Consider the following 22,111-nt stretch of genomic DNA (forward strand, 5'->3'; position numbering starts at 1 on the left):
TGCAGCGCTTAGGGGTGCGGTAGGCTTCAGATCTCAGCTCTAGGCACTGTCTCCCAGAGAAGGGGGCCAGACTGTTTTTTGGAGATAGCTGGAGCGGCTGACCAGAGGTAAGCCTCGGAATTTAATCTAAAAGCAAATGTTTGTGGCCAAGATTGAAATAAAATCCTCTACTCATCTCCATTTGCAGGCAAAAAACAAAGCTTGTTTTGGCCTTATTTCCACTTACAATGTTAAGCTATCATCAAGTGAAAGGTTTTCTGGCTTACGTATATTGGTTTCTTTAGTCTCACTGTTAAATAAACATACATATGTATATGGGTGTGTGTGTGTGTGTGTGTGTGTGTGTGTGTGTGTGTGTGTGTAAACATATTTGCCATACAAAAAAACCAGAGAACATGAGGTTTGGAGTCTCATAACATAAATCTAAATACTTCACATCTTTGTGCCCAGACTAAAATTTAAACCGCACATACGAAACTCCAAAAGGCATACATTTTCTTTTGGTCCAAATGAATGACTGTTCAGCTCCTTCTTCATGAAGTGTTCTGCATTGTTCCCTGCCTCTGAAAATTTTACTCATACTTTATGACACTGATCTAACGCCAGCTTTTCCGCAGTCTTCCCCTTTCTCCCAAGCAATAATAATTACTTCTCCTCTAAACTGTGTCTCGTGCAACATGTCTTTCTCCCTGCTGTGTATTTTAAGTCACAGATCTCTCATTCTACTCTAGAGTAAGAAGCCTGAGGCCAAAAGCATAATGTCTTATTTTTTCAAAAACATTCACTTATTTGCTCAGCGCCCCGTCACTGAAGATCTCACCAGCGCTGTGCCTGTTGTGATACATTTGGTCGGTCTTCCACAAATGTGTGTTCAGGTAACTTGAACTCAAATGTGCACAAGATGGGACCAAAAGGTCCTCACTTTTATACACGGAGACTTGTGCTCTGTGTCCTCAGTGCTGAAGTCTTCCCAAGCAGGCGGGCCCACGGAAACGGACTGGCCCCATTCTTCTGTAACACACACAAAAGCAGCCAGCCAGCGAAGGGGAAGGAAGGAGGATGCTTTCAGCGATGAGCCTTAATTGCTCAAGTGCCAATGTTGCTTGAAAAAAGATAAATAACCACTTTCATCTTGCTTTACCATATCAGATCTCAGTAAATAAGGAATAATTTTCAGTGTGCAGAGTTTATAGGTCTGGCTCACAGAGGACATTCAATAAAGAAATTATTAACCTATTATTTTGGAACCTGTGGATTTATAATGAACTGCCAAAATAAATATGCAGGAACCTCATTCAACGAAGGAAAAAAGAATGGCGTGACTCTGTGAGTTAGAGGAAACAAACTCTTAGGACAAGACTTCAAAGAGTCAGGATGCTGGCAGGAGCTGTGGGGCCAGGCTGGGCACCCTGGAGGAAAAGGAAATACATACCCGCTTTTTTTCAGTAAATGTTTCCATAATATGGACATCTTCAAGAAACTGGAGAAAGCAGAACTCTCAGACTCACCACATGGGGATACTCCTACCACTAGAATATTTCAAGGGTATAGTTATTTTTACAAGTCTGCTCAGCAACCTTGAAGAGTATCACTGTTTGAGAAGCTTTATGTTTTGTTTTTGTATTAATGCTAGTGCAAAAAAAAAAGGAGAATTCACTGTTAAAGTTCTCCTGGGAGTTGAGGGGGGATTGTGAAATAAAAATATGACTTCGGAAAGAGTACATTGGTGAGTGTTATTTTTTTCTCTCTCACATGAATTGAGTAACCACATCTGGAAAAGATATTATTTTCTGCTTATTAAATTATGCAGAATTTGACTAAGGGTTACAATAGGTTGAAAATGTCAACTTTTGTTTGTCCCTAGCACATGCAGTCTCTTTTTCAACTTGACCACAGGCGATCTGGCTAATCAGAATTCTTTAAGTAGGAAAATAAGTATAGAGATAACAAAGCTTAATCTCTGAAGAAAAAAAGAATTCAGTTATCAGTTCCAGTTTCTGAAATACAACCTCAGCCTACAGCAAAATGATAACCTACTTATTTCCATGAGTGGGCACGGAAGTCAGGCAGTCCTGAAGATTGTTTTGTTCTCATCATTCTATTTCAGTTCTAGTTATCTCATATTCTATGTCCATGTGTTGAGTTAGAACTAAAATTCTCTATTAATCTGGAAAAAAACCACAACGCACCAACCCCTGGATTCACTGAGTCACAATGCCAAGAGAAGCATGGCGTATGTGCGCTGAATTTTCCTCTAGATGGCGCTCCAAGGCAAAGTTTCCCAGGCAGTTGCCTGAAAAGAAAGGGGTGTTTAAAACCTTACCAGGCCTTCTCTGAAAGTGCTTCGTTTCTTCCACGGCAGGAGATACTATAGCACATACCCCCACATCCTTTCTTAAAAGAGACACCAACAAAGCCCATGTGTCCGAGAAGAGCCCCTCTCTTCGAGACAGACCTGTATTCTGTACGACTGCCTCCTTGCCCGCAGAGCGGTTAGCGTGAATCATACAGCACTCTCTCCCAGGGACCCTGCATCTGCGGAAGTGTATTTTTCCAAGCCCATTGTCTCTGGGAGTGGGAAGATGCAGAGTCGTGTGTTGTTGCTGAGCAAATTTTACAACATGTAGAACAAGACAAGCACATTATAATCATATACTCACCAGCTTTAAGCCTACCTTTAATCCTAAAATTATTTCAAACACAGAAAATAAGCTTATTGATTCAGAATTGTGTTTAGCAGAAATACCTCATGTCTAGATAACAAAGCAGTTTTGTTCTTATAGAAATTAAAAAAATTTATTTTAATGAACTGCTATGTAGGCTAGGCAATTTGATATGAAATGGTAGAAATTTAGTTCCCTGGTAACCCTGTTCATGACTTACTTATTTCTTCCATGCCTTTGACCTGAAATTACAAATTTTTAAAATAAAACCTTCAGCAATATTCTTTGCTTCTAAAGAGATATTTAAGTAATTAAGATACACCATTCTTAATTCCTCAGATAAATACAATAGTAGTGCCGATTACTATTTGTGGTTAAAACAGGGAATAAAAACCTGAATATCAAAGTAATTATACAAATCCTCTTTATGTGTGAAAGCTTGTAGAATAAATATTCCATCAAGCACATCCAAAATGAAAGATGATAAACACATTTGTTTTATTCACAGTGCATATCTGATATGCACTGTGTAAACGACTATGCTTTTGTTTGTGTCCAGTAAAATAAAAGGCATGTGGTCGTACCAAGGTTGCAGAGACATTTTTTGGTTTTATAAATGATGTATGAGCACTGACAGATTTTCCAGGGGGAAAAAAAAGGTTTCCTTAAGAGTCAGTATTCTTTACTATCCCATAAATGTGCTCATTAGCATTTGGTCCATGCCCTGCATCCTGTGGGGCTCAATAAAGATTCACTGAATGAGTGGATTTAGTTTAGAGTAATATTATTCATGTTGCTTAGTGTCCAGTTTTTTTAAAAACTGTAAAATGATGAACAACTATCACTGCTAGAAACCTTGTTCTTTCTTCATATCACACTAAGGTTCAGCTAGGGTTCATACAGAATATTATGATCGTGCAGAATTCACTGGATATGAAAAGAGAAGAGCACATGATCACATTAAAATTTATTGCAGTGCTGGCGGCATGGTGCTGGTGGGGAATTGCAGTTAAACACTAATAATAACCAAGTATCACGGCAAACACATTGACACCCCCCTGGCATTTACTGGGGGCTTCTTAAATCTTAAATGTGGAGGTACTGTGTTTAAGTCCATATTTGTGTTGTCAACAAGATTATTTTCAGAAATAAGCCAAGTCATTTTATTGGTAATTCAAACCAGAGAGCAGAAGGGACATTTAGGGAGAAAAATCCTTCCTATTCACCAGCTCGAGGATAATGTGCTATCCTCTGTCTGCTGTTTTCTGGGAAGTCCTTGAGTTTTGGGATAAAAAATTTCTTCTGGAAGGAGATCTTAGAAGCATAATTGGAACTTCCTCTCCACTGTGTCCCCCAAGAAGGACACAACCAATTAAATTTTTAAATAAAATATTTTTACTTAGTAACCAGAATCCTAATCTGAAATCTTAATTTCTTTGTGGATTATAATATTGGGAGGTACAAAGAGATCTACATGTTTTGTTCTGTAACTGACTATAATAAAATAAAAAGCAATAATCATGTTTGTAATCATCAGATTTCATTTTTACATTGCATTTCCTTTCTGGTATAAGATGTATTTTGTATATAGTTATATTTAAAATAAATGATGCATTATCATAATACTACAATAAAATCTGCATATTAGAAAAACCAATTCTTTAATCTTCATGTAGGCATATTTTAATTTCAGTGTAACTTCAAAAAATGGTAAATTTTTAATTTAGGAAGGGAGTGATTTTTAATGTTTTGCAGAATATCAGCACTGGGCACTACAGATTAACTATGGAGCTAATCAATTTGAATACTGTGTTTAAATTATATTTAAAACTCCTACCTTTTAATCATTTAAGAAGATTTCTATTTTTATTCTCTCTGGACACCTCTTAGAGCCCCATTTAGGCACTCCATGCTTCTAGCTGACATTCCCTTTATCCACATTTATTTTATAAAAGGAAAAAGGCAAAGCCACACATAATTAAGAACCTGGTGTGCTAATAACCAAACATACAACTGGGCAGAAGGATAATCCAATCCATTTCCTCACAGGAGAGTAACCTCCATAACTCACTTTAAGCACTGCCATTCATGAGTTATGGGTCATTCCCTTTCTAGTGAAAATAAATTCTCCCATACCACCAGCCAGAGCTGGGTATTTTTCTTAGGACATGTAAACTGTAAAAGCGTATGAACATAATCATGTCTGGGATTTCAGGGAAAGTATAAGCTCTTGCTCATGGACACAGGCTTGCAAGGAAATGTATGTGGTTTCTGGGCTGGGACTGCCTAGTTACAATATAGGATTTTTGATTAAAGTGAATTTATTCTTGAGATTTTTATGATGTTGGTAAACTGCTTAATCTGTCGCTTTGTGTTTTATGACACCAGCCAAATCCTCCAGGTCAGGGAGAACCAGCAGCAGAGCTATGACCATTTGTCACAGCCTCCATTTTCCACGGTTTATGACTTAGTAGTGGCACTTTCTTGGGGCTGAGAACTGGCACTCAAGGGTGTCAACTTGGGAACTTTAAAAAGTTTTAATTTTGCATGAGTCTCATGTTTAATTTTGGCTCAATGATGGCTAATAAAAATTTGGGTAAGCATTGAAGAGGCCTCATGTTCTTGAAATTCATCAACCTGGCCTCTCATGGTGCTTGAAAAGGTCTGTCTCTGCACAATTAATGTTCACCAAGTGATGTGCCTCATTTTCTATGCTCACAAACCACATGTCATTTTATATTCATTTCACTTGTAATTTGTCATAAAATATAAGCTGTATTCCAAAAATGAACAAAGCATGCTATCTTTGTCCTCAAAAAACCCACAAAGCACATATACTCTTAGTATGGAAAGCTAAGCCCTTAAGAATCAAATACGGTTTTTCATTTCTTTCTGAAATAAAGTATGTGCGCTACATAGATACAGCTGTGTTTATTGCCTTATCTAAATGGAAGTAGAAATCTCAATTTTGTTCAAATCTTATTAAGGTGCTTACTCTGAACATTTCCTCATGCCATTTGTATACCTTTTTGCCCATTTTATCAAAATATGACAGCAGAGGTATTTGGACTATTTTTTATTTGACCACATCAGGACTTCCTGAGAATAATATAAAGAGTGTTGATAGTTGCCAGAGGTTTGCTTTGAAATACTCTAGCAAACAAACCAAATAATGCATGTGAAGAGACAGATGAAACAATACTGGCAAAACATGGATCCTGTTGAAGTTAAGTAATGAATACATGGGGATTCATTACAGGATTCTACTTTCTGTATGCTTTTAACCTTCCAAAATAAATAATTTTTTAAAAATTATGACAATAATTAGGTTAAAAATTAAGTCTTGGAAGTGGGTTAAAAATAACTGTATAAAATTTATTAAAATCAACCCAGGTTTTCATTCATGCATCAAACATTTGCTCTGATGCATATATTTTACTTGTACCGCACAGACCACTAAGTCTTGCTGCCTTGCCTTTCTGAGACTTACATGGGCAAACATTGGCAATATTACTTGAGTCTGAAAGTCAAGTATATCCAAAATATGACTTAGGTTCTATGATTTGATCGTAAGTATTTTCAGAAGCTTCTAATTATAAAAGAAAGTATTTAAATGTAGACTATAAGGTCTTCCCAACTCTGAGCTCAGTAGGGTAGGGATCATTGTAGACTTAAATCAACATTTGGCTAAATTCATCTTGAGAAGAAAGAGGACCAAACTTGATCAAAACTTTCCCACTCTCATGAATAATTAGACAAAGTACAACTGGTTTGCGTTGCATTGCGTACTTGGGTGAAAGAGACATGTAAATATGGTGCCATATACAGTGATCCCCTAACATTTGAGAGGTCCTGCTCCCTGGACCTCAAAATGGGGCTGAAGTGCCTTGTTTCCACAAAGCAGATCCAAATACTGCAGACAAACATTGCTGTGAACACTGAGGGGCCACGACCATTACCTCCAGGTGCTCTGCCTTGTCCAGTAGGGTGTTTCTCCCAGCAGAGTATTGTGGTTGTGAGTACCTCTTCTTCTCCCCCTTGTGCTTTCGTCACACTCTCACCAGTTGGAGAAGATAGGGTCCTTTTAAAAAGGAGGGAAGATTAGTTAAATTTTGATCAAGTAGTTAAAATTTGTTCTTGAGAAGCAATTAGAATCTGCCCCCAGCATAGAGCCTGAAAAAGTCCTCTGCCTAGAATCAGCGCTGAAGAGTATATTGAATCAGTTGATACCCATCAGCCTGCCCCTTGGATTTATGTGTTTAGAGGTGGCCATTCCATCCTGAAGCAAACAAAATAGAGTTCCCAAAACTCTATTATAGGCTTGCTATATATGCCTGTGAAGCCCAAACATGCACCTTAACAAATCTCTCACCTGCAGCTGGGGCATGTGATGAACTGGGAGAGTGACTGAAGGCATTCTTCTCAGAGAACCTGTGGTCTTGTTGGGAGATCTAAGTTTCACAGGTAGACATGAGCAGCTTGTGTGTGGCATATACAATGAAACCCTTAAAGAGCACTCTTCGGCTAAAATAAACTTGATTTTAATAATGAACCAAATAAAGACCCCAGATAACTCCCAGTTGAAGTCACCTGTAGACGAGTTGAGATGTGACACAGATCAGGGATCTGGTATGCTGATTCCTCCGGAGAAGGCACTTCATTGCAAAGCCATGTTCTTCAAACCCCTTGTAATGGTCTGAGCAGCCCTCATTGCTCTTAACCAGAAGAGCAAGAAAGAGAAAGAGCAACTACTGACACCCGTCACACTCCCTCTCAACCAGAGCCAACCCCCTGGAGGCTCTGCTGCAGTGCTTGGCTGTCAGCATCCATGGAAGAGTGTTCGGAACCAAGAACCTTTAGTCTGGGATTGTTGTGACCATCTGGAATTTCTAATAAATCGTTGGATTTCTTCCCTCGGAGTCTGCCATCTGCCAGATCTTGGAATCAACAGGATGAACTTGGGAAATCCCTTACCATTGGGTACCTCCAACAGCTGAGTTCAAAAAGAAATGTGAATGCAGAAAATTTGGCTTCACTCTGCGATTCCCTGCCAGAACTGCGTGTATGTCAAGGGGCATGTGTTCAATGATGCATCTTCAGAAACAAAGCAGGAGCCACTGGCCACTCCCACCATTGCTTTATTCCACAAAACGCAACCAATGTTGTGAAAGTTTCTCGCTATAAAAGGATGCTTGCTCCACGGCACTGCTTTAGTTGGCACGTGGCATGACTGGACCAAACATTTAACAAGGGCCAGAATCATGCCTGTCTTCCTCCGCGCTCAGTTCCCAGTGCCTGGAACAGAGTAAATGCTTAATAAATGTTTGCTTAATGAATAAATGAATGAATGGACACTTTCCAGAATGTTACTATTTTATTCCAAGCCAGGACATTTTGATAAAATATGGGATTATTCTTAAAAAAAAGTTATACACACATACACATATTCTAATGAATAAATGTTCTTTAGGAAATTTTGGACACAAAGGAAAAAGATTTAAATCACCTATGATCCAACAACTGGTAACATTTTTATGTACGTCCTGACAGTGTATCAGTACATTGAGACATTTTATGAAGTTGGTATGTTACATGCAAACCATTGTGTCTTTATTTTCTCTCTAAACCTCATTTGTGAATCACTGTTTATTATCAGTTACATCTTGAAGCATGAGAGCTATGTTTAGGCTCCAGATGTCCAGTGGCTCTGCAATATCAACCTCTTACTATTGCAAGAGTAACACTCTTCATGGAATAAGAGACACACCAGTGATTCTTGACAGCCCTGTTATCAAACACTCTCATCAGGAGAGTAGTTCAAAGCTGCATAGGAACAGCTGCATCCTCACTCAGCAGCTGACTAGCACAGAGGGCGAGAACATAGCTTGCCTGGGCTTTCATCCCACCTCTGTTACAGTCTAGCTGTAGAGTCTAGTGCCTCAATATCCTCATCTATAAAATGGAGAACATAGGAATGGTATATTCCTCAGGAGGATATTGTAAGGATTATATGAATTAATGCATTTGAAGTATTTACAATACTAAGCACCACAGAAGTGTTAATGATGAGTATTATCTCCAGCCTCTTCTCTCAGATATACCAGTTGCTTGGTACATGATAAGCACTTAATGACACCTGTTAAATAAACAAAGTCTCTGTAGCACCATCTACCGATGTTGTTACAGCTGTTGCTTTGTGTGCATGTTTGGATTCTACAGGGCCCCAAACCACAGCCATCTTTCCCTGGCGGTGGTAGCCCTCCACTCCCTAGTGTGGTTCATGACCAACTTTGAAAGGATGTTTAAATGTCATGTTGCCCAGATGATAGGAATCACTGGGTGGTCTAAGATACCGTCTCAATCAGTCTTACTGCTTGTGTCTTTCTGGCGTTTCAGCAATTTTATGTTGCAGTGGCTAGGGGAACATAATCCCAGCATACATTTTAGCCCAACGAAGGACTGCCGTTGGAAGCCTGCTCAGAGGCTGATCATGGCTTTTCTGGAGAGGGTGATGTGGAAACTAGATCTGTATGCTTTGACTCTCTCTTTACTTGGATATATTGTAGTCACTGCTTTATGTTTCTGATATGGACGATGAGGGGATATAGGTGAGAAGATATATTAACGTAAATGTCAACAGAACCCTTAATTATTGGATCAGGGACAGAAAATGTATAATTTTATTTGAAAATAAAGAATAAATAGAGTCAAGCATGGGATAAATGCACTAAAATTTACTTCCTGCTGCCACTGTTTTCTCTTTTGAAACTCTATGGCTTTCAATAGGCAGTTGGCTTTTTTCCTCAACGGGCTGAGTGTGGGTCCGAGTTGGCCAGACTAGACAGAAGATGGATTAGTGTGGGGGAGGGATAAACTGACACTAAGTGGCAGGGGACACTTTTCAGGCCTGACAATTCTCAAAAACCATTTACCAGACAGCTTTAAATCACAGTCAGGAGATAGGTGCTGCTTCACTAACTCAGGTGTCACTGTCGAGAGAGGTAAATGTGTTTTGTGTGACTGGGTGCTGTACTTCAGGGATTCTTGATTCTGAAGATCTGGTGGTGAGTTTCATGGTCTTTGAACACCATAAAATGATGGAATAGTTTCTGGGAAAAGGGTCTGTGACTTTCATCCAATTCTCAAAGGTATCCATTCCTGATACAGTTTAAGAGCTAGATGCTGGATTTCCAAGGAGGGGCATGGGAGAAGTTTGCTGCATAGAGCATTATAATAAAATATGTCCATCATGTTATTTAACAGGTGATGACTGATGGCTTAAAAATAACTCAGGGTTTTGATCTTGAATATATTCGGTGCCATTTGATTTTAACTTTTCGTTTAATTTCTAGTCGAATTACCTTACTTTACCATTATGGCATCCCTATTCTTACCATTCTAGTTCATCAGCCAGTTCTAATCAGTGACTTTTTCCCAGGCAAAATCTCTCTAAATTTCAGTGCAGTTTCATTGTTGCTTACAACACTGATGTCCACAATATGGTGGATAATCATTTCATATTTGACAAATCCAGGATTTACTCACTATTAGCAAGATCCAAACCCAACAAGACTGACTTACAGCTTCAAGATGACACAGATGACAGATAAAGGTCCCCTTCTCCTTTGAAAAATCACTCCAAAGTGACAAAGAAGGAATAGACACAAACTCATTCTTATGGAACCATAATATATGAAGGCAGAAAGTGGACGGAGGATGGTTCACAGCTTAGTGGACGAAAGGAAGGACCCGCCCAAGCACCCAGTGCCTTCAGGGTGAGGGGTGGAGGACACAGTCCACATGCAAACACCCCGCCCACCCACCCCTCACCTACCTGGGCTCGGAAACTGTGGCTTCAGGTGCCACAAAATGGGGTGAGTCGGGGGATGAAAACATTGAGTCCCCAAGTTGCCATTGCCTCCCCATGCTACTCTGCCCTTCAGCCATGTAGAAACCAGAGTATGTGCTGGAGAAACTGAACTGCAGACTTGGGGACACCAACAAAAGGAAAGTTAGGTATACCCTGAAAATAAAAGAATTAAGCGAAAATCTAATTCTCAAAGGCGAGAAGCTACAGTTCTCTTTTCTCAGAATGCCAACACCCCTGTTTATGCCATTCCATGCAAGCGATTGGAAAATCCAGGGGCAATGAGTTTACGTACTGATGTTTGGAGATCTCCAGCAGAAGACCAGCAGGCCATTTGCTCACCCTGTGGTAAGGTCCAGCAATGTACAGACATGCGCTCCACACACTGCCATGTGGCAAACATGTAGGGCTTTGTTCTTACACAAGTAGATGAGCAAGGATATCAGACATGTGAGGGAAACCATGAAACACAGAGAAAAGGAGCTCCAAAGAAACCAGCGGTCAGGGAGCAGAGGAGAATTTCGCAGGAATTATCATTATATTTTCAAAAAGAAAAGATAATGCAGCCACAAGAAAAGAGTAGCTATTTAGGAAAGGAGCAACAGTCAAGAAAATGCCTATGAATTAAAAATATTATTACTCCTGAAAAGCGAGAGGGGAAGAGTCATTATAGACAATGGGAAAGAAGAGACAAGAAAATAAAGAAGTCATACAAGAAGCCCAAAGTGCAACTGGACCACTGGTGTCCCATTCAAGGAGGACAGAAAAAAGAGTGAAGAGGAATTTTTTTTTTTAAAGATTGCAGAAGCATACCAAAGAAAATGTGCATCCAGTGTGAAAGGTGTACCAGGTAAGATGCTGGGGAGAGAGCCCCAGATCTGGGGAGAGAGCCCCAAACTGAAGCATGTCTTTGTGGACTTGCCAAGCCCCAGGGCTAGAGAGGGGCTCCAAGAGAGAAAATCAAGAACATCAGGAGTAAAAATGGTATATACATCTCAAGAACAACTTCAGAAATTAGACTATGAACAGTAGAATAGTCTTTGAAAATTCTGAGTGAAAGTGTAACCTGGAATTGTTAGGCAGCTTCCAAATGAGCAGATTGAGTAGGAGAATAGAATAAAGATGTGCAGTCACGCAAAGCCTCAAAAAAAAAAGAAAGAAGAACCCTTTCCCCACAGTGTTAAAAAACTTCACACCTTTCTCATGAAGCCACTGGCAGATGTGCCCCCACAGAATGAGGGCCTAAATGAGGAAAGAGAGAGGTGTGGGGTGCAGGAGATGGGCGATCGACCCTGGCGGAGGACAGCTGGCAGCCGGGAAGCCAGGACCTGGCATCGCAGGGGTGCCCAGGACAGGAAGGGGTCGAATAAGTGGTGGGCTGTTTGAAGAGTTGTACAGGATGTGAGAAGACTCAGAGAAGACTGAGATGTTCAAAGACATCTTAACTCCAGGAAAAAAAAACTTTTCCATAAGAAAGGAGACAATCATTGGATATTCGTTAACTCAACAGTGAATAGTATTTCCTGAGTCATAATCAGGAAAACACTGTATCTGGATTGCGTTGCTGGTGTGCATGAAGGGAAGAAAGGGTGGATGAGAAGATAAATTCTCACCTGTCACAAGACACCAGTGCTTAAGGGCAAACTCTGGCACCAGCATGCTGGGGGAAGTCTGCCGGCCTGCCACTCACTAGCTGTGAGAACTTGGGCACATAGCTTAGCTTCTCTGTGCCTCAGTTTCCTCATCCACGCCTGGGGATGATAACAGTCCTTACCTCACAGGGCTGTTGGGATGATGATTGAAGTTCAGCAGTTGTAAATCTCTTAGGACAGTGGCCAGCATGTAGAAAGGGCTCCATAAATACTTGAAAAATAACCAAGTGCTGATAATATGTGCATACTACATAGAAATATGATAGAAAATAACCTAGAAATTGGGTCAAGATGAAAATGGAAAGTAGTTGCCTTTAGGAATCAGGAAAGGGGAAGGATGGGAGACTACTGTCTTTGGTTCTAAGTCTCTCACTAGGATTTGATTTTTTGTTTTGTTTTAACTATTGCAGGTGATACTTTAAGTGAAATAAAGTTAACTTAAAACCAACAGCCAACTCCAAATTTTTAAATGAAGGGGCATACCCAGGTTCAATGTGGGCTATTCCATTTCTGCCCTCCCCGCATCCCAACAATTTAACATTCCCGTTTGCTAAGCAAATGAAATTATATGTATTTATAAATATAGCCGTGGACCCAACTCAATTTTAAAAAGTAAAATTTTCAACACATAAACATATTCAGTTATTTCTGCAATAAAAACATAATTTATTAAAAAACAAAGTTTTCATTGCTCTCAGAGAAGTGTCTTAGAGGTAATTAGCTAGCAATCCTAGGTTTGGGAAGAAAACACGTGTGAAAATAGAGGCAATCTGAACCCTACCTTTCCCCTTGTCCTGCCCTATGATGAAGATTTTAATAAGTAATGAAATGGGAGACTTAGAAAGTAAAAGGGGGAGACATAAAGGCTTTGGGTCAAGAAAATGCCCAGGCCTGGCTTTTCCAGAGGCTCACTTCCTCTTCTAAATTAATGGGACCATAGCAGGAACCATAGAGCGTTGCTGCTCCTTGTCACAGAATTATATCATACGGCCGCGGCGAGGTAGCATGCGGGGCCCTGCAGTTCACAAGCAAGAGACCCGAGGATAATAAAAAGAAGAATTCCATGTGATGAAATACTCCACCTGATCCTCAATCTGAGTTGCCTAATCCCCTGCCAAATTCTAGTTTTCAAGACAGATAAATTCTAATTTATCTACATAAATTTAACCTGTCCTCTAAACTAGTATGCATCAAGGTGTTTACAAGATAACTTCTAGAATATTGTCATGTACCCATTTGAGGACTAATAAGTTGCTTATTTTAATATAGAAAAAAAGGTGTTTTCTTTTGCCAGCTTTCATTTGAGTGGCATCTGTTGGATATATGGCATTCAGTTTAAATTCATGTCTACTTATCTCCTCCTACCACTGGATGCTCATCGTTGAAACATAGAAATACAAAACACATTTTTCTCTGGGCCTTTGCCAAACTGTCACTGTGTCGGATAGTGCAGCCTCCTCTCTAAAAAGGGAACAAAATAGTCTGAACTCTGTCCTGGCGTGCCAGCAAGGGCCGCTGTGACAGCAAGCTAATCCATCACGGCGGGGGGCCGGGTGTACAACTGACCACCCGACTCACTGCCATCGAGGTGGGTGGCAGTTAATCATTCCCTTAAATGATGTGGGTATGAAAACAGCTGACTGTTGGCTCAGCAGACGAACCTTATCCATCCTCCCAGCTCCGAGCAGCCACTGTTGCCATTTTCCCTTCTTCCCAGACTGCCGGGTTTCAGGAGATCCTGACGGAGGTGGAGACCTTAGCGGTGATTGTGGGATGTCTGTGTCATGACCTCGACCACCGGGGGACCAACAATGCTTTCCAAGCCAAGTAAGTGTTCTAACCGCTGTTATTCTAATGCATTTGCCTTTCTGCTCAGAGCCAAAGGTGAGGAGTGCTAAAGAGTAAAGCATTAATTTCTCGCGTCTGAGGCCAAGGCCACGCAGACGTGGGTGTGCACGTCATGCGGCCCATCCATCTTTATAATTCCCTATTCTTCTTTTAATTGCAAATTTGCCCTTCATGTCATGCTTGTTGATTTGGCCTGTCTCTGTTGACCTCAGTCAGATAACAGAGCTCAGATTGTAAAGGGCCTTTTTTTTTTTCCTTCCAGAACATTTGCCTTTGTGGCATTATAAGCTTCTTGAACTTGCTGCTCTCAAAATCTGCTTTTGAGACTATTAAAATAAAAGTGGTCTTAGGAAATTTTATGAAGCAAAATATCTCTTTTTTCCCCAATAGACTCCCTTCCAGCTTCCTTTGGTGTTAGGTACTGTATAAACTGCACTGAGGCAGACGGACTGGAGGAAGGGTTTCTGCCCCTCTCATCTCTCCTCCCACACAAAAGTGGGAAACAGACAAAGGAATTACGCTGGTTTTGGGGGTGTGTAGGCACATAATGTGCACAGACAGAATAATCTGTCCCTAAGCAAGTTGGACTGGTCAAGATAGCTATTGCTCTGTGGCCCCCACGGAGGCCAAGGCCATAGAATTCATAGGTGCTGAAAGTAAGAACGAAAACCAGATCTCCTGACTCATATATTGAGGATCCAGTTTTAATATTCTTTCCATTACCTGTCTGCAAACAAAATGATATGTGAGCTCAGAGGCTAGAGAGAAAATTTTGGTGATGGAGAAGTTAAGGAAGGCTTCAACAAAGAGGTAAGGTTAACTGTCAGATGATGGATTTCAAAGCCCCCAAAACAGTTGTACCTCCATAGGCTGAACATATACAACCCACTTTGTATGAACAGTTCGCCCCTCTTTTTATTCCCCCAAGCACTGGCCCACTGAGGCCCTGGAGTCCTGGCCCCTTGCAAACAAATTTGATTTTGTGTCCTTCTCTATCCATCCTGGGTCCAACAGCCCAGGACTTCAACCCTCTCTTCCCAATATCCTGCAGTTTTTCAGCCCCTCTTAACTTTCAGTTAACATGCACTCTGCAAATCCTCAGCCCTGGTTCAATCTAACAATTCAATTTCTTGCTACTCTGCCTAGACTTATGAAGGCTTTGGGAGAAAATGTCGCAGCTGTGAGAGTTTGAGACACACCAGAATTGTTCTCCCAATTCTCCACCTACGTGCTCTGTACTCCCCACCAATCCTTCTGTGTTCCTAGCCAGCTCTGTCTCCCATTGCTGTTAGAAGCTGTGTATACCAAACATTCTCCTGAACCGCCACCCCTCTACCACCTCCCCCGCTCTGCTCTGCAGATCACCTTGCCTCTTCCTTCACCCAGAAAATTGAGGCCATCAATCGAGAACTCCCTCAATTTCCTCCCCTGCCACAGACAGACTTGTCTGTAGGGCCCCATCCTCTCCTCCTCCTGGTCTGGGGCTGATCCCTCCACCTCTGCTCTGGACGCCCTCATCACCCCCTCTTGGGGACGGCGCTCCATCCATCTTCCTCTTTGCCCTGTATCTTCCTTCCCCTTTCTACCAGCTCTCCGCGTCCTATTAACATGAACAATCCTGCCGCATCTTGAGAAAGCCCACCTCAATCCCCACTTCCTCTCCAGCTCTGCTTTATTTCTCTTCTTTCTTTTCTAGTCAGTCTTCTGGGGAAGTGACCCATTCACTGTCTTCACTTGCGCAGCCCCTGGCCCCGCACGTGGCTTCTAGTTCCACCTCACCAGTAATGCCACCAATGGCCCCTTTTCCCAAAGCTGCTGGACACCCGCTTTTCTTGTCCTTCTTTCTTGACCCTCCTGGCCCTGAGACACACTGCCACTCCCTCCTTGGAACCCTCTCTCTCCCTTTGTCTCCCAGACATCCTGCAGTTCAAAGGGCTTTCATCGACTTTCTAGCCTTTCCTCTCAGTTTGCCTCAAGGCCTCTGTCCCGTTGCACTTCACTGGTGACGCTCCCTCCCAGGCCCCTCCTGCTGTTCAGGACCCTTCATGCGGGGCCTCTGCCTATCTGCTGCTCAGACCTGCACCCTTGTCGCTGAACCATGATTCTCTGCTTATCTCCAGACATTTATTCAGCTGCTTGAGGAGAGCCTCTTTTTTGAGTCCCACAGGCCCCTCAGTCTCAGCGTTTCCCTTTAAGCCTGTCCTCTGTTCTCATGTTCTCTACAATCAAGGGCACCACCCAAAATCTACAAGTCACCCAGATTCCCTCCCTAGCATCCTTCAAAGTTGTCATCTCCGCACTCACAGCAGTAACGGCTAGTCCTCTGCATCTCTCCTGGATCGCTAGAGCAGCCCAACGTTACTCTTCCCATTTTACCCCATGGCACTCCAGAATAATCTGTAATTATTAAGCTGATCAGGTCACACCCTGTGTAGGACAGTCACTGCCTCCTGTGACTTTCAGGATGATGCTCAGATCCCTTAGCGCAGCACCTAAAGGCCCTTTCCAATCAGGCTCCTGCCCATTTCTCTGGCCCTGCACCCACTCCTCCCACCCCCAGCCCACCCATGTGTGTAGGTTCCAGACACAAAGACCTATCTTGTGCTCAGTGGAGTATGGATAGTTCACTCCTCTCTGTTCCCCAGCTCTGGAATGCCATTCCTCTCCTTTTTTCCCCAAAATGCCTCTGAAAGCACCATCTCAAGGGTCTGTCCCTAGGGTGCCTCCCTTGTCAATTTCCTGGGCCCACATAATGCCCTGGCTATGCTTTTTCAAAAGTGTGCATCTCGCTCCTTCCTAATTGCTGATTTACAGGTGGGTCTCCCCATTTTCATGAGTACCATGATGTATAACAAGTACCACGAGCATAATAAACACACAATTAATGCTTGCTAAATGAATGAATGAATGATGAATGCATGAATGGAGGAGATTTTAACTATTTTAATATGGCTTATCAATAAAGTTTCCTGATTTCTGAAACAAATGTCACCTTTTATAGATTATTATAAAACATAGCTTTTATACACATAGACTTAATGTAACCTGGGACCTACTGAAGTATAAACTGTATTTTCCTTACAGGGACTGACAATTCCTTATGTTTGAGTGCCTATGAGCATCTCTTTGTTAGGCCTAGTGCATCACTGTCAGTGCATCTTCCTCCAGCACCTTTCTCCAGCCCCCCACCATTCTGCCACTCAAGAAAACATACATGTGGGAATTGTGTCTACAGAACAGGAGTAAACACCGTGTAGATTCTTTTAAAATCAAGTGCACAATACTTGTACTCTAACACCAAAGTCCCCTCCCCAGAAGGCCCATGTGTCACACTAAGAGGCAGCCCATCTCTCCAGTTGACCTCTCAGCTCTCTGGACCAAGAGTACACACCTAATCAAAACCCAGCTAGTCACAGTTTATCCCCTAGGAATCTGGAGTTGGATTACCATGATATTGACTCAGTTATGTGGGTCATGCTGCAGACCCACAGAGGTTTGGGACCCATTTTAGGAGAGGGCTGGTGACCACATCCCAAGTGGATCAGAGGAACAAGAAAGTGAATCCACAGAGAGAAGAGAAAGAAATAGGTATTCAGAGAGTAGCAGAAAGAAGAGACTGTGCAAGGGAAAGACAGAAAAAAGACCGGACTTGATCCCTGGCTTCCCACATCCCTCTACTCTTGTTTCCAGGCGGCCCACCCACACTCATAATAATTGAGCTTCCTCAGAATTCCTGGTTGCTAAAATGCTATCAACCTTTTTTTAGTAAAGCTGGTTCTAATTTATTTCTGTTTTTTGCAACTAACAGTCCCTGAGAAGAACTACAATTGGTTTGTTGTTTACTATTTCAAGCTCACCAATTCCCCTGTAGGGTAGGTATTTCTATCTCTATTTTACAGGAGGAACCGAGCCTCAGAAAAATAACTTGTCCAAATTCATACATCCAGAATGTGCCAGAGCAGTGTTTGGACCTGGGCCGTCTGATTCTAAAAGTCATTCTTTACACTGCATCATACTGATTTCATGACTTTGTGACATTTATTTTGAGCCCTTGAACTTCCAGTTTATTGCCTGACTTGTCATATATGTGAGCTCTGGAAAACTAAAATATATTTTAATCCAGAAAATCAAGATATGGAGTCATAAAAATCAAATAATTGAGCTACACCTTGGGAGTCGTGTTTTTCAGTACCTTAATTTTACAAAAATAAAAACAGGTTCCCAAATCTCAAGTGACTTACATAAGATGGGATAACTTTGACACATATGAAATAGATATTAAGTCGCTGATATTAGATTTCAATAATGTTTCTGTCTCCATATCAATTGATCAAATCTGCCTATTCCAAGATGGTATGACATGTTTCCTCAAGAAAACTCATCTGTATGCAATTTACCAGCTCGTGGATGTCCCCTGGCTCTGCCCCTACCTAATAAAGTCACTTTTGAACTTAAGACATCAAATGCTACCACCACCCACCCTCAGAATTTCCTTCCAGAATGAATGCTGAGAGAGACCTTCTCGCTTCATGGTGAAGGAACTACCTTTTTATTATTAGACTAAGATTTATTCAGTAAGTGTGTCATTGTTTAGAAAATCCCTAGGAAGAAATCTATGTCCTTATTTTTTTAAATTCCCCTATATTTGAGTGCTTTCTATGTGCAAGACATTGTGGAAGAAATAAAGAAGTATAACAAACAGCCCTCTCCCCTAAAGTACTCAGTTTAATTCCAGTCTTTCAAGTGATTTGGCAATGGGATTTAAATGCACCAATTATTATGTGGCAAAGCATATGCTACCTTTTTTTCATATATAAGGCTATAAAGAAACAAGAGACATTTAGCAAGCAACAAATTACTACATAAAATGCAAAATGCCTCTGTAATAAAAAGTTGTGACTTTAGTTATAGCACAACATGATTTATTCTCTTAGCCTTTCTGATAAGTGAACCTTTGCATTTTCATATTTTATTCTTAATTTTAAAGTATTGGAGTGCGTGCAATGAATCATCAATAGGTAGAGAGGGCAGCTATACCACAGTGCTTTCCAGTCGCTCTGTTAACACCTTTGTCCTGTTTTCCCCAGGGACAGCGTTTCCCACCCGTCCCCCTCTCTATTTCAGCTGCCCCTGATGATTAAATATCAGTACCGAGCAGCTTTGTAGTGTATTCTCCTAAGAGACTTCTTCTATTCATTTCTAGCATAATCTCTTATATACCCATTTAGTAGGAATGAAAACTCTTCTTGTCACTTTTGGCCAGGTCCCAGAAGTGAAATACTGGGGCACATTGATCTGCCATTCCTCACCACCCCCCAGCAGTTCTCAATTTCCTGATTACTTTTCATAGTTTTCCTTTGTAAAGTTTCCCATAAGCCATGGCTGCACACTTCCATTAAGCCTCTTTTTCAAAGAATACACACATCTAGAGAGGTTATGAAGGTACATTTCCTTTTGCATGCTTATTTTTGGTGTCTGTGCAAAGTACTGAATGCCTGTAGGGACAGAATTTTCACTTTGACTTTTCTTTTTAATAAGTCCTCCTTGGTGTGCTGCCTACCTCAAAATGAAGAACTTTAGCATGTTGGGATAGTTAAGCTAATCAATATTAAACATCATGAATAATCCACATATAAATATTCCTCTGCTTATGGAATTCCTATGCTTTGGGAATCTCCTCTTCCTCTCACCTTTTGTCCCCCTCTATCCATGCACCATACATATGTTGTATGTATAATATTTTCACCATTACGGTGTGTGTGCCCTGAAACTGCTTATATGATGGATATACTTATCATAAACGATGAAACTGTTATGATATGGTGTTAGTCAGTTTTTTCCATACATGATTGATTTGTGTTTTTTTCACATTTTACATGAAAAAGTAGAATTATCCCCTTTACAGAAAGTATATTACATGAAAGACATGGCATCTTTTAAAAATTGATTTTACAGTCAAGTAAGATTGGTTGATATTGCATATTATGTTCCCCTCCTGCAGAATCATGTGTATTTTCACATACTGATGCTGCTGGGAAATCCTACAGCAAAGAAACAGTTTAACTTCTTAAACCCAGAATTTCCCAAATGTATTTGACAATGGGACCCATTTTATTTCTCCCCATAATGCCATTTAACATTCCAAAGAACTAATATTCTGTAGAATACTTTTTGATAAAGTCTGTTCTAACATACATTTTCTTTTTTGCTACTTATATCAAGTTTTATGACTTTAGACTCTTGCAGTCCTAGAGGTTCACAGCATGTATGACTGTAACGACCAGTGTAGGCAGCAATCTCAGGGAGCCTGGGTCTGAGAAAGAGAGGACCAAGAGGTTGTGTGATCAGAAAATCTGACAGAGACCAAATCTAATAGTAAAAATAAAGGGTCTGTGTGGAAATGGAAACATTTTTGCTTAGATGATTTTACTCTGGAAAACTCAAAGTAGGGTCCATGCTCCACTGTATGAATGCTAAGATGGCAAGCATTGTTAATGCAAGTCTGGTCAGAGGAGCTCTCCCACACAGTTACAGGAGACTGTGAGCTTCCTGTAGGTAAGAGGCAGGTCTATTTATCATTGTATTCCACATGCCTGCAGCCTAGTGTCCTAACAGTCAGCAGTACTTGTTCAGTGAGCAAATGAAACACAGTGCCATCCTGCACTTTCATTGCGTTGGTGTGGTTCAGCTGCAAAATCTACATGTTTTTGTGAATCATTCAGTATTATTTGAGGGAGAAAGAAAGATGGAATTACAAAAGGGAACAGAATCTGATGATAAAGTTGCTCACACCATGGACAGTCACATGCCTGCATTTGTGTGAACACCTTGAGAGTTCAGCTGAAACGCAGCATTCAGAAGCCACCTGGCCCTGGGGGAGCAGGAGAGGTGCCGCACAGGAGACACCTGTGTATTTGTTGTAAGGTGTTCCTGGTTAAGGAAGGAAACATTCTACTCATCCTAACAAAACACAATATGAAGTGGTTTGTGATCGTCTAGCTGATCGGACACTTGGGAGTCTGCCAAACCAGCGTGACAAAGGAAGAGTATTTTTTTGCACAGTGATCCTGATTCTGCAAATCAGGATTCACACTAGCAAGTGAGGTGTATTCGGGCATGGCTGGGCAAGAGAAACAAACCACAGGAATCTGAGCCAGTGGCTGGCAGTTTCCTATCATGATTCTGAATTAAAATTGGAACTCTTCTCTCACTGATGACAACCACGTTGGCAAAGACAGAGAACAGAACATCGGAACTAGTAAGCTGTAATTATCTTTCTCATTATTTAAGGAGAAGAAGCTTCAGAGCTCAGGTTCCAGTCCAGAACTAGTAGTTACTAGTTGTATGACCCTAGGAAAGTTGTATAACTTTCCAGAGCCTTGGTTTCCTCATCTTTAAAGTGAGACAAAAATACCTATTTCCTGGTTGTTGTCAGGACTGGATGAAATCATGTGTTAAGTTGTTGGTATGTTGTCCAGTGCATGATAAATACTTATTCATGAGAGCTACTATTATTGACATTATAAAATATGTTAACACAATTATTACTGTCAACCATCCAATCTGGACAATAATCTCTAGACGTATCACTACAAGTTTATTAGCCAAGAAGCTAATTTTTTAAAGCACGTCCCCCATGCCAGGCATCCAGATGTGATATGCACATAAAACATCCTAGAACTTCAAAGCCAAAACAAAGGCATACAGTGTGCATTTTGAAAACTGTGCTTTGCTAAAAATAAGTTCTGTTAGAAAATAGTAAATAACAGCCAGAGACGGGTAAGATTCCTCAAGGGAGGAACAACCTAAGACAGGCATAGTCGCAGGGGGGCCATCAGGTGAGAAATTGGGGATCAACAGAGGTGAGGCTTAGAACCTCACCCCCGCTGTTTTGAGAGAAATCTTCTGCGTCCGTGGATGTTTTGTTGCCCTTGTCTAGCTTGGGTTAATACTTAGTCTACAGGCACACACCTGATCATCTACATTTGCTTTCTTACAGCACTAAACTATGTTTTCTACCTTTATCTTGCATCTACCTACCACTTCAGCATTTTATTAAAAAAATAAAATAATAATAAAAA

At 41.0% G+C, this 22,111-nt stretch overlaps 1 protein-coding gene across 2 annotated transcripts in view; it reads left to right on the forward strand.

Moving 5' to 3' along the window:
• Positions 1 to 22,111, forward strand: part of PDE11A (phosphodiesterase 11A) — a 387,045-nt gene that overhangs the window by 291,194 nt on the left and 73,740 nt on the right. For both annotated transcript variants that reach the window (XM_073218656.1, XM_073218657.1), the window contains exon 13: positions 13,900 to 14,009. In XM_073218656.1, the coding sequence (XP_073074757.1) occupies positions 13,900 to 14,009 (110 nt within the window). The remainder of the gene's footprint in view (positions 1 to 13,899; positions 14,010 to 22,111) is intronic.

Source organism: Manis javanica, chromosome 12 (assembly GCF_040802235.1).
Source record: "Manis javanica isolate MJ-LG chromosome 12, MJ_LKY, whole genome shotgun sequence".
NCBI lineage: Eukaryota > Metazoa > Chordata > Mammalia > Pholidota > Manidae > Manis > Manis javanica.